General features: G+C 34.9%; 1 protein-coding gene across 1 annotated transcript in view; it reads right to left on the bottom strand.

Annotated features, from left to right (window-relative positions):
- The window catches only part of DYNC2H1 (dynein cytoplasmic 2 heavy chain 1), a 315,287-nt gene that overhangs the window by 153,470 nt on the left and 145,913 nt on the right, over positions 1-15,904 (bottom strand). Inside the window, exons 70-71 of the mRNA XM_054592495.1 lie at positions 12,997-13,140; positions 8,545-8,634 (exon numbers count right to left, since the gene is read on the bottom strand). Of these exons, the coding sequence (XP_054448470.1) occupies positions 8,545-8,634; positions 12,997-13,140 (234 nt within the window). The remainder of the gene's footprint in view (positions 1-8,544; positions 8,635-12,996; positions 13,141-15,904) is intronic.

The following is a 15,904-nucleotide window of genomic DNA, read 5'->3' as shown; positions in this document are numbered from 1 at the left end:
AAAGGAATAACAGATGTTATCTTGCTTTTTCTAAATTTGTGGTTTTGGAAAAGCATAGTTCTTAAATTTTCATTCACAAAATCCATATTCTGTCTTCTAGTTATCTACTTTTATCAATATAAGAAATGACTATTTAAAAATAATTACACAATAACACTTTTAAGTTGGGGATGGGGAGGATAGAGAAAATGGTAAAATTTCTAGAGAAAGTGTTAAGTAAATTAATTATCATTTACATCTCATTAAAAATAAAACAGATTTAACTAGCTGAAATCCAATTGTGAGGTCTGAAATCAGTCTTCACTAACCAGATCATTTGTAATCTTCTTACTCTTGCATTAGTAATCTGCAGTTTGTCATTGTGCATGTTTATATGCTCCTGAATAATCTATATACCTCCAAATCAAGATAATTTATTTCTAGAAATTTATGCAAAGGGATTACAAATGTCCTCCTAGATAAACAATAATAATATTCATTGTAAGACTGTTTAAAATATAGGAAAAACTGAAACGACCTAAAGGTTCAAAGTCTATCATGGAAATACTTAAATCAAAATACACAGCCTAAGCCATATTGTGAAGGAGGAATATGTTTATAAACATTTATGGATATGTATCTGCAAAAACTTTTGGATGTACTTTGGAAAAATTTATCCATGAATATAAGAATTTTGAGATGACAGGCTATTTTTGTTTTCTTCTCTTAGGTGTTTGTTTATTTTTAAATCTTTCGAAAATAAGCTTACCTTCTTTTAGTTAAAAAAGAAGTAAATGTTTACTAACCAAAAAATAAAGAAATAAAACCTCATCTATTAAAATACCCTTTCTCAAAGTTCTAATTTAAACACCTTATTTAGCCTTTTGGTATCGTAAATAATACTTTATATCTAATGTGTATATGATTAAAAATACAGACATAGATAAATATAAAGATAGTTGAGATATGGTCTACACAAAAAAAGACCCTCCTGTAAATACTACCAGCAAGCGATCTCCTTGCCTGCTAAATCCACTCCTCTGTGGGAAAGATATAGTGTATTCGATAATACAAGACAAAATTATTAAGTATGCGTTATGTATATTTCTATATAGGTACAGCAATTATTCAGTAGATGTATACTCATTAAGCAAGTAAAGAAAAAACAAATATGCTCACAACTACAGTGAGCCAATGAGTAAAATAAAAATCCTCAAAACATAAAATTAGGATGGACGTGCCCATCAGTCAGGTGTGCCAAAAAAAAAAAAAAGAAAAAAGAAAAAGATACAACCAACTTCAATCTGTATAAAATAGCTACCATGTAACTTAAAATATATTTTTTAAAAAAGGCATGTAATTTGGGAAGATGTATAGTGTTCTTAGGCATTAGAAGGTGAGAATTTAGATGTGGGGTTGAACAGTAATTAGCTGAATAAGTCACTAAGATGCTTATTTTATAAATTAATGAATATGTAGAATGATTATAATAACAGTTTCCATCTAAGGTAAAGAAATAATAATTAAGATAAATAAGATAATAAGTGTAACTTGGAAGGCTTTATCACTTAAAAATATAATTCTTTATTATAGACATATATTGATACACACAAATTCGTACAGAGTATAACTACACTGATTTAAATTTGAACTAAGGGACAGTAATGTAGTCTCTGGTGTTAATGGAGAGAAGGCATGGTCCTAACACTCTGTGGTTTTCAGATTATCCACTCGAGTCCATGAGCTAATTATTAATGAATACTGATGTCATATTCCAAAATGTTAGCAGAACCAGGCACATTACACATTGTTAATAAATTGGGTAATAGTGGTTACCCTTCTCTTTGTTTTTTGGTCAAAGAAGACACCGTGCCCTCAGGGACAAGTATATAATCACAATTGGGCCAATCATATTATATTGTTCCACAGCTAATTGCACAGGGGACACCATATGCCCCAAGCCAGGCCAACTAGAATCATCTTCTATGTTTTCCAACCTACAGATGGCAGAAGAAAGCTGTTTATGGCAGCTGTCTGATTGCCTACCGGTACCAATGAATCCGTTGAACCATAAGTACTAACAGTTAATATTATAATAGAGAACAGTAATGACTTTAAAAAAAGCTAAAAATGTAATTTACTGAGAGCAGAGAGAAAACATTATTTCCAATTAATGAGGAAAAATTAATAATGAATAAATCAAACTCAAGGATTTTCTGAATGACTTATTTCAGAAAAACAAAAGCAAACCTGTCAATATCCATATCTGAGAAAATATTTTGTACCTCTAATATCCTGGATCTATAGTGCTTATCAGATCAGAAAATATGGGTGTTTTAATTCAATGTCAATTTATCTCAGTATACTTAGGTTCTATTACAAAATAATATCAAGAGGATATAAAATGAGCAAAGTATCTAATGATTATTTATAAAATTAACTAGCTGAAATTTAAAAAAATTAGTAAGAGATGGTCAGCTCCTAGGTGGTAAAAATCAGTCACACATTCCATGCCATCACAGTCATCTAATAAATATTTAAGAACAGTAAAACTATGAAGGAATTAATAATAAATACGAGGGAATCTTAAAGTCAACTTTCTGGTGAGATCAAGTTCACATTTCCACACATAATGGTTCATTTCAGCCACATCCTCTTAGCAAGAAGCCTTCAGCATCAATTCTAATGGATTTGAATTCCAGCTCCACAATTCATCTGAGTAACACAGAGACAGATTACTACCTCTAAATCTTGGTTTCCTCTTTTATAAAACACAATTGTTGTAGGAATTAAATCACAACATATTTAAAGTACTTACATAGTGCCTGGAATATTTTAAGCCTTAAAAGGTAACAGGTAACTTATCTGCTTTAAACCCATATACTATAAGTGTTGAAAAGGGAATTTATTTTAAAAATATTCCATAAACCCCACAATTCTCAGAGACTAAGAAGCAGTGGAAAGTATAATTCATTCATTCCTTCTATTTCTACTCTAAATGTCCATTGCTTTCAAATAGGTTCAATGAAAAGTATAAAGTAGATGTTACCATACGAAGGAATGCCTTGCGTTAATCTCAAATAAATAAATATAGCATAGAACTTCAGTATTCTCATTTGTGCTTCAAGTTAAATCATTAACACAGTAATTGTAAAGCAGTAAGGTATACTGCCAAGATTTAGCAGTGTAATGTTATTTAGGATGGAACCAATTTCATATTTTATTGAAAACTTCTTGGGATTTTAGCCCTCAACATCACATTAAACTGCCTGCCATAGTTTCTTTCATGCTGATTGCACTACTGTGTTGGTAACAGCAGTATGGCAACACTAGACTCTTGAACTAGAGAGAGGTTAGGATTCACATCACACAGAAGTGAAAGCAACTTGACCTGGAATAAAAAATGATTGATTTGTTTTGTAGCAGAAATTTTAGACTTTAATAAAGTAAACCAAACGTGGGAAGCTGTCTAGTAGTTTCAGTTTAGATTATTGGTGTCATTCTTCTTTTTTTCCTCAAGAGATCAAACATGTCTATTTTAGTGGGCTCAGTATTTTAGACGATTATAGGATAAGTAGCATATTTAGTTTCACAAAACCTAAGATTACAAAACTGTGTACAAGTTAGTACTTTCATATAACATTTCTTCATTTCAGTTTATTGTTTGGAATAGATACCAAATCATAGAAACTGTTGGACTATTAAATAATTTCCAACTAAGTTGAGCAAGAATACAGAAAAGTGTTGGAAGGAACATTGGTAGAGCACATATTCTTACTGTTTTCCTTTTCATCATGGAAGTTATCTAAGAGAGATCTGAGAAGATAATATGAAGCATATTTGGTTGTTAGGAAACGTCCTGTCTTGTTTCAGGAACTGTAACCCTGCAGACAGGAGGGACGGCCCCAAAGCAGGAAATAATCAGGGAGGCCTTTGAGAAAACAGGCTCCTGAGAAGACATAACCTGTCCCCCCGGCAGGGGCGTAGCTCCTGCCTCTGCTTTGCCATGTGATGATCAGTTATCCATGCCGGGTAAGTTATCTCGTGCTGAGATGACAACCTAAGACAGATATCGATGGGGTATTGGCAGCAGAAGAGAAATTGGGGGACACGGAGAAAGGGCAAAAAGGCCCGCTCCGTTGGCTCGGCCTGGACACGGCCGGAGCCCTCATTCTATCCGAAAGAAGTCTCCTTGTCTTTTGGCGGCTCCCTCCCCCAGCCTGGCTCAGGCTCGAAACAATACCAGTCAGTCCTAAACCAGATCTGGCAGTTCCCAGGGAAATCAGGCCTAAAAGTAAATTCTTTGAAGTGTGCTTTGTTTTTCCCTCAGAAGCCAACCCATGGCAGCGCTCCCTCAGGCTATACTGGGTGACATGTATAGGAGTTTTCTCACACAAACTCCTTATAAGCTTTGCCCCTGCAGCTCACTCTGCCTCTCTCTCAAAATGTATTTGCTGGCTGAATGAATAAAATTCAGATAAAGATTATCTTTTAAAAATAAAATAGTAATAGTTTCTCACGATTATATATATCTTACAAATTATTTAATTTGGATTCTGGTATTTTATTCCTGTTAAAAGCTGTTTTTTTATAAAAGTGGAAGTTCTGTGCTTGGAGGGTTTAGAAATTTTATAACCAATCTCAGGAAACTTCCAGTCAAGATGGAGGCATGGGGAGATGAACTTTGCTTCTTCACACAACCAAAAGAAGGACAACATCAACTCTAAAAACAAAAACAACCAAAACTGCCTGAAAATCGAACTCTGTGTAAGTGTTACAACCAAGGAGTTAAAGAAGAAACATTCATGTAGACTGGTAGAAGGGGCGGAAACAGGCAGACAGAGTGGAGAGAACCGACGGCAAGGTGGTGGGCCCAGAGGACATGGCAGCAGGTGGCGGACAGGGAGGTCCTGCATTGGTGTGCAGATGACTCAGGAGGAACAACTGCGGAGCAAGACAAACCACACAATCCAGGGTTCTAGCACAGGAAACTAAAGCCTCCAAGCCTCTGGCTGTAAAAATCTGTGGGGGTTGTGGTGGTAGGAGAAACTCCCAGTCTCACAGGAAGAGTCCATTGGAGGGGCCAATGGGGTCACAGGTCGTACACAACCCCACCCACCCAGGAATCAGCACCAGAAGGGCCCAACTTGCTTGTGGGTAGCAGGGGAAGTGACTGAAAGCCAGCAGAGACCTGAGCAAGGGGCATTGTTCCCTCTCTGACCCCTCCTCCACATTCAGCGCCACAATGCAGTGACAGGGGGTACGTTGCCCTGGAGAATACCTAAGGCTCCACTCCTTCCAACATAACAGGCATGCAACACAAAGAAAGATGGCCCAAATGAAAGTACAGATCAAAACTCCAGAAAAAAGAACTAAGTAATGAGGAGATAGCCACCCTATCAAATGGAGAGTTCAAGACACTGGTAATCAAGATGCTCACAGAAATGGTTGAGTATTTTTGCAAAATAGAGGAAAAAGTAAAGGCTATGCAAAGTGAAATGAAAAATGCACAGGGAAGCAACAGTGAAGAGAAGGAAACCAGGACTCAAATCAATGATTTATAGCAGAAGGAAGAGATAAACACTCAACCAGAACAGAATGAAGAAACAAGAATTCACAAAAATGAGAAGAGGTTTAGGAACCTTTGGGACAACTTTAAATGTTCCAACATCTGAATCATTGGGTTGCCAGAAGGAGAAGAGGAAGAGCAAGAAGTTGAAAACATTTGAAAAAATAATGGAGAACTTCCCAAATCTGGCAAAGAAAATGGATTTCCAGGAAGTCCAGGAAGCTCAGACAATTCCAAAGAAATTGGAGCCAAGGAAGAACACACCAAGATCCATCATAATTAAAATACCCAAGATTATAGATAAGGAGAGAATCTTAAAAACAGCAAAAGAAGACAGTTACCTACAAAGGAGTTCCCATAAAACTATCAGCTGATTTCTCAAAAGAAACCTTGCAGGCAAGAAGGGGCTGGAAAGAAATATTCAAAGTCATGAAAGGCAAGGCCCTATATCCAAGATTACTCTATCCAACAAAGCTACCATTGAGAATGTAAGGGCAGATAAAGTGCTTCCCAGGTAAGGTAAAGCTAAAGGAGTTCATCATAACCAAGCTCTTATTATATCAAATGTTAAAGGGACTTATCTAAGAAAGAGAAGAATACAAACTATGAACAGTAAAATGATAACAAACTCACAACTGTCAACAACTGAACCTAAAAAACAAAAACCAACTAAGTAAACAAGAACAGGAACAGAATCACAGAAATGGAGATCACATGGAGGGTTATCAGCAGGGAGGGGGAGAGGAGAGAATGGGGGAAAAGGTACAGGGAAGAAGAAGCATAATTGGTAGGTACAAATTAGACAGGGAAAGGTTAAGAATAGTATAGGAAATGGAGAAGCCCAAGAACTTACATGTACAACCCACGGACATGAACTAAGTGGGGAAGGGGAATGCTGGTGGGAGGGTGGGTGCAGAGCAGAGGGGGATAAAGTGGAGAAAAAGAAAATGGGACAACTGTAACAGCATTATCAATAAAATATAAAAAATTGGGAAAAAATAAAAATAAAAAATTCACCTTAACTAAAATAAAATAATATTTATAATAAAGGAGACTTGCTCTATAAAGCAAAGCTTATTTAAAATACCAAGGAAAAAAAGAAAATCTGACAAATAAACAAAAATGGCAAATAATACAGGAAGGTATAAATAAACTTTAATAAAAATACAGAAAGAATTTTAAAAATAAGGTATTTATGAACTACAACTTGGTTAAAATTAAAGATTGATAATATCCAGGGTTGACAAGGACACAAGGAAGGTGGTAGTCTCCTTACTCTGGGGATAAGAGGATTAACTGATAAGGAACTTAGAGAAGGCAATTTGATAACATTCAACAAAATTTCAAAATGTTTATCCTGTGATTGTATTTCATTGAATAATGTACTGAATAGAAATACCTACTTACACATGCACATATAGATGAATATATTGCACAGGATTTCACTGCATTAATAATAGCAAACAATAAATTGTCTAATATCTACTAACAAAGCAGTAGTTACATTAATTAGCATATAACCACATTATGGAATACCATACAATCACTAAATATAATGAGGTTAACATATTTATGGTTATGGGAAGATCTTCAAGACCTATTGCAACAAGAGATGTAACAGAACAAAAATATTTAGTTAAGGAAAATAAAAACTTATGCATTTGCACATATGACTATGAAATGGAAAGAAAATGGACTATAAGAATCAAATTGAGCTTTGAACTGGTTTACTCTCATGAAGGAGTAAAAGTTGGAGGAAGGGGGTGAAATAATTCTTTAAGGTTTTTTTCTATATAATTCCACAAAGTTTGAGACTCTTCTGAAAATATTTTTTGTGTAATGAAATTTTTAAAGTATTATATGATGATTATGCATTACACAAATGTCAGCAGTATCTGATATCTATAACTGATGAAATTCTACTTATATGTCATCCTCATATCTAGAATCACAGCCTTTTAGTGACATTTGGAATCATTTGCTTGTAATCCCTAATTTTATACAAGTGAAAATAGAGGGTCAAACAGACAATTTTTAGAATGACCATAAAAGAAAAAAATCCACAGTTCTCATTAAAGAAGAAACTGTGCAGAAATGCTCAACTATAATATTTTAAACTTCCAATAATATCCCTAATAGAAGTGCTGAAAAGCACTTTGAAGGATTTATTATCTGTCTCAAGTAAAGATCCTCAACAATATCACTCTAATCAAAAAATTACTATCCCCTTCTAAAGAATATATTAACTATACCTTTTTCACAATTTTCTAAGAAGCCTACATATTTGGACCATAATAACTCTATTTCTCACTCAGGTGTCTTTCCATATCTTAAGCTGTACCCAAGAACTGACATATGTTAAAATCCCTAAATGAAAAGTCTCTGTGTTGTCTGTAATATTAAAAATTTCTAAAATATGTTTCATTCTCTACTCCTCTGTGGGCCTTATAATACAAAGATTTCCATGACAAGTTTCTCTGAACTCAGAATCAAACATTAGTTTACTTTAATACCAGGAATAGGAAACAGGTTTGTCCCCAACCCAAGGCACATTTGGAAATGTCCAGAAATATTTTTGATTATAACAACCAAGGGAAAGAAAATACTACTGGCATGAGTTGGCAGAGGCCAGAGAACATCAACACACAAAATATGATACTGTGGCCTTAAGTGTCAATACTGTTCGAGTCTGACAAACCTCAGCTAGAAAATAACCTACATAACATTGTTGTTTCCTCCTTCAATGGTTCCTGGGATGTCTTGAGCTAAGTCAGCTATCCCAGTGTTTGCTCTCCCTTCTTCTCTGGTCACTTTTCTCCCTACGATGTCCCCAAATGTGGCAAGTCATTCAAGATAGGAATGACTATTATTTTGGAAAAATATCAGAAATGCCAATCTCAGTACCTTTCTAGTAGGTAAAGTTACATAACTGAACTGTAATACTATACTAAATCAAGGGTCAGGTAGTATTTTATAAAAGAAACAGCATTTCTTACCTTAAATAGACAACGACATATATATTCATATACCATATGTTTCAATGAGCTGATAAGAGACTGAATTCGCTGTTCTGTACTTTCAGAATCCTGTAAATTAAAATTTGAATATTAAAAAAATTTAGACAATTTGTAAGGATTTAAAAGGTACTCCATAGTTTAATCATGCTTATAAATTGTTCCTCCAGACTCAAAGCTGATTCTGATACCATTATCTTAGCAATCAAAGATCTAAACAAATAAGTACATTAAACTTGTACACTAATACAATTTAAAAAATGGTATCTTTTTCTTTAATGTAAAGAGCTTAGAAAACCACAGGCCCAAAATGGCATCACATGTGCTAAAGCCCATGATACCAAACCTAGACTTAATACCTGACCTAATTGTGGTTTTGACATTCACCAGAAATGTAATCTTTTATCAACCAGTCTAGAATTTTCTTCTGGTCAAACACCAGTAAGGTAATCTGTCACTTAAGCATAATTCATCCCCTAACCACCCATCCCCGCAACGGAAGAAGAGGCAATCTGCATGATAAAACCCTTGCCATTCCCTTCTTCCAAAAAAGATGAAGTCCAGACTAAAAACCTTTATTTTCTTTTCCTAACAGCGCCCTTCACCCACCTTTCTTGCCATAAAAACTTGCCATTTTGGACAGTGCCTCAAAGCGCCTTTCTATCTGCTAGATTGCTGCCTAATTCATGAATCATTTAATATAGTCAACTACATCTTCCAATTTACTCACTGAATTTTTTGACAGTTAAAGCTTTTACTACATAAAAATTACAATCAATTTCCAATAATTCAATATGAATTAAATTTGCCCATACCACTTTGATTCCTAGCGGAGGGGGAGGGTGAAGGTGGGAGAGGGTATAAGGGGGGCAAATGATCATGGAAAAAAATAAAACAAAAAATAAACCATTAAAAATGCACTACATCAGCCTGGATTAAAACCATCTCATTGTTTCTATTATCATTACCAATCCAGCCACAAAACTGTATGACCAAAACCACCCTATGACAAATTTCTCACCCTCAATGTAAGAACCTGAACAATCTTAAACCATGCCCTTCAGGCTGAATAAAGATGATCAATAACTTTGGTATTGGTGCTATAAAAATTCATACAAACCTTTAGTGTTTCTATTTGCTTCTGTACTTCCATTGTACATGATTGCAATAATTTGGGAAAAAAATGCATTAATGGCTATTTCCTTTGATTCATGAAAAATATCTTGGGGTAGAAACTGGGGAGGAGGTTATGCAGATCATGAAAGCTGGTCCTTTCCCTTAGTGTGATGTGAGTTTTACATCTCACTTCTGGGAGCATCTGAAGAACACATGCTTTGAAAAGTTCAATTCAGGTATAATATCTAGACGAAATTTGTTTGCTTCCTTATAATTATAATTGACAAGAAAAAAATATTAAAATAATTTAGTCAGTTTAAAGAAACACATCCAAGATGAGCACCGTAATGTGTGAAATTGGTAAAAACATCATGAACTGGCATTCAGATGCATCAAACCTAGGTATCTATCCTTGTTAGAAGCATGTGCTGAGAGAGCTCACTGTTAATAGTTCACATGGCAAACTCTCTTCATTTCACTATTTATTACCAAAGATCACATGTGAAATTGAAACTTCGATCCACTAAAAGATACTTTATTATGAGACAGAGTAAAGTGCTGACAAGATTCAACGGATTTTCAAAACATTGGAAAGCAAGTTTTTTACTCCACTTATTTAAGATTTAAAATATATTCAAATGCAAACACACAAGTACACACAAGCACACACACACAAAGGTAAATGTTATTCAATGGCCACATTATCCCAGAAGTATTGTTACTGAAACGATACTCAGTTTATATAAGTTTTTCTAAAGAGTAAATAACTGATATTCTTACTAAGTTTAGTGAGAACTTCTAACCTATTTATCAGTTCTCATACAAATTTAGAGTCAGTGACTTTAACATGAATATTTTTTTTACTGTATATTTTCTAAGTAATATATGAGAAAATTTTAATGCAAAATACAAAAAAAAATGACTCTAGTTTTTAATCTGCTGATATAGTGAATTATAAAAATATCAATCATATATTATAAACCAACACTCACAGACTTTATACCATTCTGTTTTTTATAAAAATGCTCCTATCAGTACATTTTATAAATGGATTGATTACATTTAACCTATTTTAAAATTCAAAAATATTTTTTAAAAACTAAGGACCAAAACTGCAATTATTTATTCTTCTGCCTCTCCCTTGCCTCTTGAAATCTAGAGTTTCTCCAAAGGAAATAACAAATATACAGGACAAAAATGTTTACCTTGTCTACCATGACTGAGTAGACAGATTTTTGCTAAAAACACATACCAGAAAGCATTAGTTCTTCATTTTATCTCAATTTTGAATATAAGAACCACTTCAAATGAGGTACATCAATGAAAAATATCAGTGAAACTTTAATCATTTGTAATAAAATATTTTCTGAAATAACTCATTCATGAAAACAGTAATTAGCCATGCTAATGAAGACAAGAATATCTGTCATATTTTGATCTGTTTATAATGTATAACCCAATACCAAGAAAAATGTCTGACACATAGTGAGTCTGCAATAAATATTAATAGAATAATCATTCCTCAAAAAAGCAGATTTAAGTAAACCTACTTGCATATAACATTTTGTTCCCTGATTTAACTAAAAAAAATTACTTTCCCCCCAAAAAATTATTTTTATAAAACTACCCATATAAGTGTCATACCAAACACAAGAATTATAAAGAATAATTAGATAAATTTTGTCTCATTAAAATATTTTGGAAAAAAGTAAAAGGGTAGGAAAAAATTTCAAAATATTTGCAATATATGACAAGGTTAAACATCCTTAATATGTAAGAAAATCTTAAAATTCAATTTTTAAATATTAATAGCATAGGATGAAAAAATTCAACAAAGAAATAGGAATATAAAATAATTCTGTATCTATATTACAAGTAATATTTATCTTATAAATGGTCAAAGACTTGCAAATACAATAAAATATTTTTCAATGATCTAAAAGAACAAGTATTCAAAAATATATAATATTGACTGTTGGTAAAGGTATAGGTAGGAAAAAAGTATGCATTGCATCATTTTAAGATACTAATAGCATATATTTTCAAAGAGTAATTAGATAATGGTCAAGGCTTACAAATGTGCGTTTTTGCCCCAACTATCCAAATTTAAGAATTTAACTAGGAAAAATAATTGGAGAAGTGAAACAGGAAAAAAAAAGCAAAAAACAAAAACTTATAAAGGTCTGTAGCTGTTTTAAAATATAACCCCCCCCCAATTTTTTGACACTCCTTCCATCAAGAGGTAAAGTCTATTTCCCCATCTCCTTGAATCTGGGTAAGCCTGTGACTACTTCAACCAACAGAACACAGCAGAAATGACATTGATACAAGGCTGGGTAATGCAAGGCAATTCGGCTTCTGCCTTGTCCTCTGGAATACAGGTTTGGGGCTTTAAGATGTAATATGAGAAATCCAACGACTCTCCTGTGAGGAAGCCAAGTTTCACGGCTAATCATCAAGTCCTCCCACCCCAGGCACCAGACTTGCAAGGGAAGGCTCTCCCGCCCCCTCCAAAATTTCACTCTTAAGTCTTCCAACAGAGGTCCCAGACATTGTTAAGCAGAGATTCACAATCCCTGCTCTGCCCTAATCAAATTCCCTACAGAATCCATGATCATAAGAAAAAGTTCATGAGCATAAGAAAAAATGTTTTAATCTGCCAAATTTGGGGGTCAAATATTTGCAGCACAAGTAACCAAAACAATGTCCACACAGGAGGTAAAGTATGGTACAGCATCACAATCTCTATAATATTGCATAACTTTATATTTATGAACATAAAAGTTGTCTACATATACTAATATCTTTTAAAGGACAGTATGACATTTTTTTGGTTAAAGCAATTTGTATCTCTTAACATAGCTTTCCCTCCATTAGAATATAAACTTGATGAAACACTATGTACTCCTGTATCTCCATGTATCTAAAACAACAACTGGCATATCTTACAGCTTCAAACAAGAGAATATAAAAATTTAACTGTTGTTTTCCCCAAATAATAGGAGTATGTGAGTAATTTCTTATCTTTACTTTCCTAAATCATCTGGGTTTTTCAATAAATAATCATCTATTACTTTTCAATTTATACTAAGACCATAAATCATTTCCAGTAAGAAGACTGTCACATTGGGACAGTTTGTTAAGAACATAAAATACTATTAAGGAGTTACTTTCTTTTAAATACAGTTTAAAATTGTTACATGTGGTCCTTTGAAGTATATTTCCAAATAAGTTTGCTCAGGAAATTATTATTATAAATTAATCATCAGTAAAGTGATCTCTCTTACTCAGTCTCAGCTACATAAACCAATTGCATACCTGTTTGTTTTGCAGAGCTCGCTGGAAAAGTCGAAGAAATGCAGCCAAACTAAAACGGTACATGTTATTAATTTTGGACAAGTCAGAGATAATGAAGTACATCTTACTGGCACTTTCTGCCAGAGGAAGATAGGCATCCCGCTCCTGTGGATCATTAATTGGGGGGAGAAAAAAATAAATCTGAGTAACGGTGCTTTACTGCCACCTACAGACCATTAAGCACATATCCAGCCACAGCCTTATTTGTACTAACATCCAAGAAATGAAGATGACAAATTACATAATTTTAAAACTATAAGGAATAGCATGATCCAGTTTTTATTTTTAGAAAACTGAAGGCATTATATTTTAAATACTTCTCTACCCCTCATATTACAGTTACAAGTGGTTCATGGGTTGATCTTAATGAGGACCAAGAGCACCTGTATTAGGAGAAGAGAGTAAGGTGCAATTTTATATTTCAAAAGAGAATCAATTTGAGTAATGGCACTACTAGGCCATCCCTGCAGCAGAAAAAAGTGAGAACTATGAATTTAATATGTGGGACTGGTGTCAGCAAGAACACTGATGTAGCTAGAATAACGAAGACTATAACAGGTGGCCAAATTAAGATAATGAAATACCTAGCACTGTTCAACATAAGCACAGAGAAACCCATAACCACAAGGGCTTTGATTCTGACTGAAGATGAAGGATGACAAAAATAAAGAGGATCACAGACTAAATGATCTCCAGGTTCTGAATATAACTCTAAGAAGGTTCTCCATATTATCTGATCAAAAGCACCAGGATTACAAATATGATACCAGTAACATTATGTCTGTGACTCAGCAATGCCTGTTAAGAAAAAGAAAGCAAAGAGAGTTCAAATCCTCTTTGGTATAGAATGGCAATCAATGACATCAGCCAAATTGAGAGAATGTGGGGTAACTGGATTAGAATTGAACTGTAAATTTGATCTTAATCTAGTTTCTACAAAGCTCTTTCCCAAATGAAAAAAGTAATAATATATAATTGTAAAATCTGACCAAGGGCTGAACAACACTGAAATAAAAATTTGAAGAAGTTATTGAGGTGAATGGGAAAGAATGAAAGATGTCAGTGAAGACCAAGGTCAGGATGGAGCCTGAGAGTTTGTAACAGCATTAATCTGCCTGGTGTCTGACTTTTGTCAAGCAAAGCTCAGTCATTAAAATGCAGGAGAGGAAAAAATATATTGTACTGATAGGGGCTGGAATTTCACAAAAGGAAATATCAAAAAGAGTTAAAAGGATTTTAACCATTTGTAAGAAAATAGTTCAGATCAGCATAACCACATAGTCAAAGATAAGCAGGTAAAAAATGCTTTTAGTGGAAAAATTAGCTTATACCTCTTTTAATTAATATATTTAACTTAAGTTCCAAGAACAACAAAGATCTTTTAACAGTCATGTTTAATATACTCATTATGAATTTCAGTACAAAACTGTAGCTCTAGAATTTCAGAAGATATTATACCTGAGACCAAAGGTGGCAGAGGAATTTAAGTGGAAGCTACACTACCTCCCTCTCTGGACCAAACTGCAACTACAACTAAAATACAGAAAAACCATCCTGAATAACCATGGGAGAAGTCTTATAACCATGGACACAGAGAAGAAGCCATATCACCACAACAAGACTGGTGGGGAGTACAGAGTAGGCACAAGAGGACTGGCTGGGATCCCACAGGCAGCAGCTGAAGTGCTGGAGGGATATTTCAGTGGCTAGGGTGTTCCCCCTGAGAAGTTCTGGGTCTAAACCACAAGCTAGGCTTCCTAGCCTACAGCAACTGAACCAGGAAAGGAACCCAAATAACATACGGATGTGAAAAGCAGCAGGATTTCTGTTCACCAGGGAGAGCCTCTGTAGGGGCAAATGCACAAAATTTCGTTTGCAGTCACTTACCCTGGGCTTCAGCAGAGGGAGGGCAGAGTGGACTACAGAACTGTGGGGAGAATCTGGGGCTGGTGGTTCTGTGCAGAGAAATCAAGGCACAGCTGCCAGGATCCCTGTACTGTTTCCCCGCACTACAGAAGCCATCTTTCTCAGGCAAAGCATTCCTCTCTGTGGCATCAGCCTGAGGGGAAGCAATAACCCCAGCCACAGGAATTACTCTGCCCCACCCTATGGTGCTTAAGCCCTGTTGCTGAGGAATACAGCTGAAAGACACTCACTGATTAGCCCTTCAGAGAGCCTGCAGGCAGAAGCACATCACTGGGAGCTCTGAGACTGTATCTGACCCTCCCCACGGCCCAGTACTAGTAAAAGTCGACATTGGTGCACAGCCTGGTACTTTCTGCACACACAGAGGCCCAGCAGAGGGAGCCACAAGCTATGGATGGCTGATAGTTCCAAACCAGTTGCCAATTACAGGCAGGAGGTGACTTAGGCCAGCACCAGAGATTTGCAGGTCTACCTAATACATGTAAAACAAACACAAAGAGGCAGCCAAAATGGGAAAACAAAGAAAAAGGGACCAAATGAAAGAATAAGAGAATTCTCCAAAAGAAGAGCTAGACGAAATAGAGGGAAGCAATTTATCAGATAGAGAGTGCAGAGTAATGATTACAGCGATGCTCAACAGCATGAAAAAAGGCATAGAAACCATAAAAAAGGACCAGTCAGAAATAAAGAATGCAATATCTGAAATAAATAATACACTGGAAGGAATACACAGCAGATTAGATGAAGAAAGGGATGGAATCGGTGACTTGGAAGACAAGGTAGGCAAAAACACCCAAGCAGAAAAGAAAAAAGAATTTTAAAAAATGAGGAGAGCTGAAGAAGCCTATGAGACAACATGAAGTATAAACCACATTGACATCATGGGAATACCAGAAGGAGAAGAGAGTGAACAAGATACCCAGAGCTTATTTGAAGAAATAAT

Source organism: Pteronotus mesoamericanus, unplaced genomic scaffold, assembly GCF_021234165.1.
Source record: "Pteronotus mesoamericanus isolate MK-2021 breed Mesoamerican mustached bat unplaced genomic scaffold, CSHL_Meso_final scaffold_36, whole genome shotgun sequence".
Lineage (NCBI taxonomy): Eukaryota > Metazoa > Chordata > Mammalia > Chiroptera > Mormoopidae > Pteronotus > Pteronotus mesoamericanus.
The sequence above is the reverse complement of the archived record's forward strand: the minus strand, read 5'-3'. Positions and strand labels throughout refer to the sequence as shown.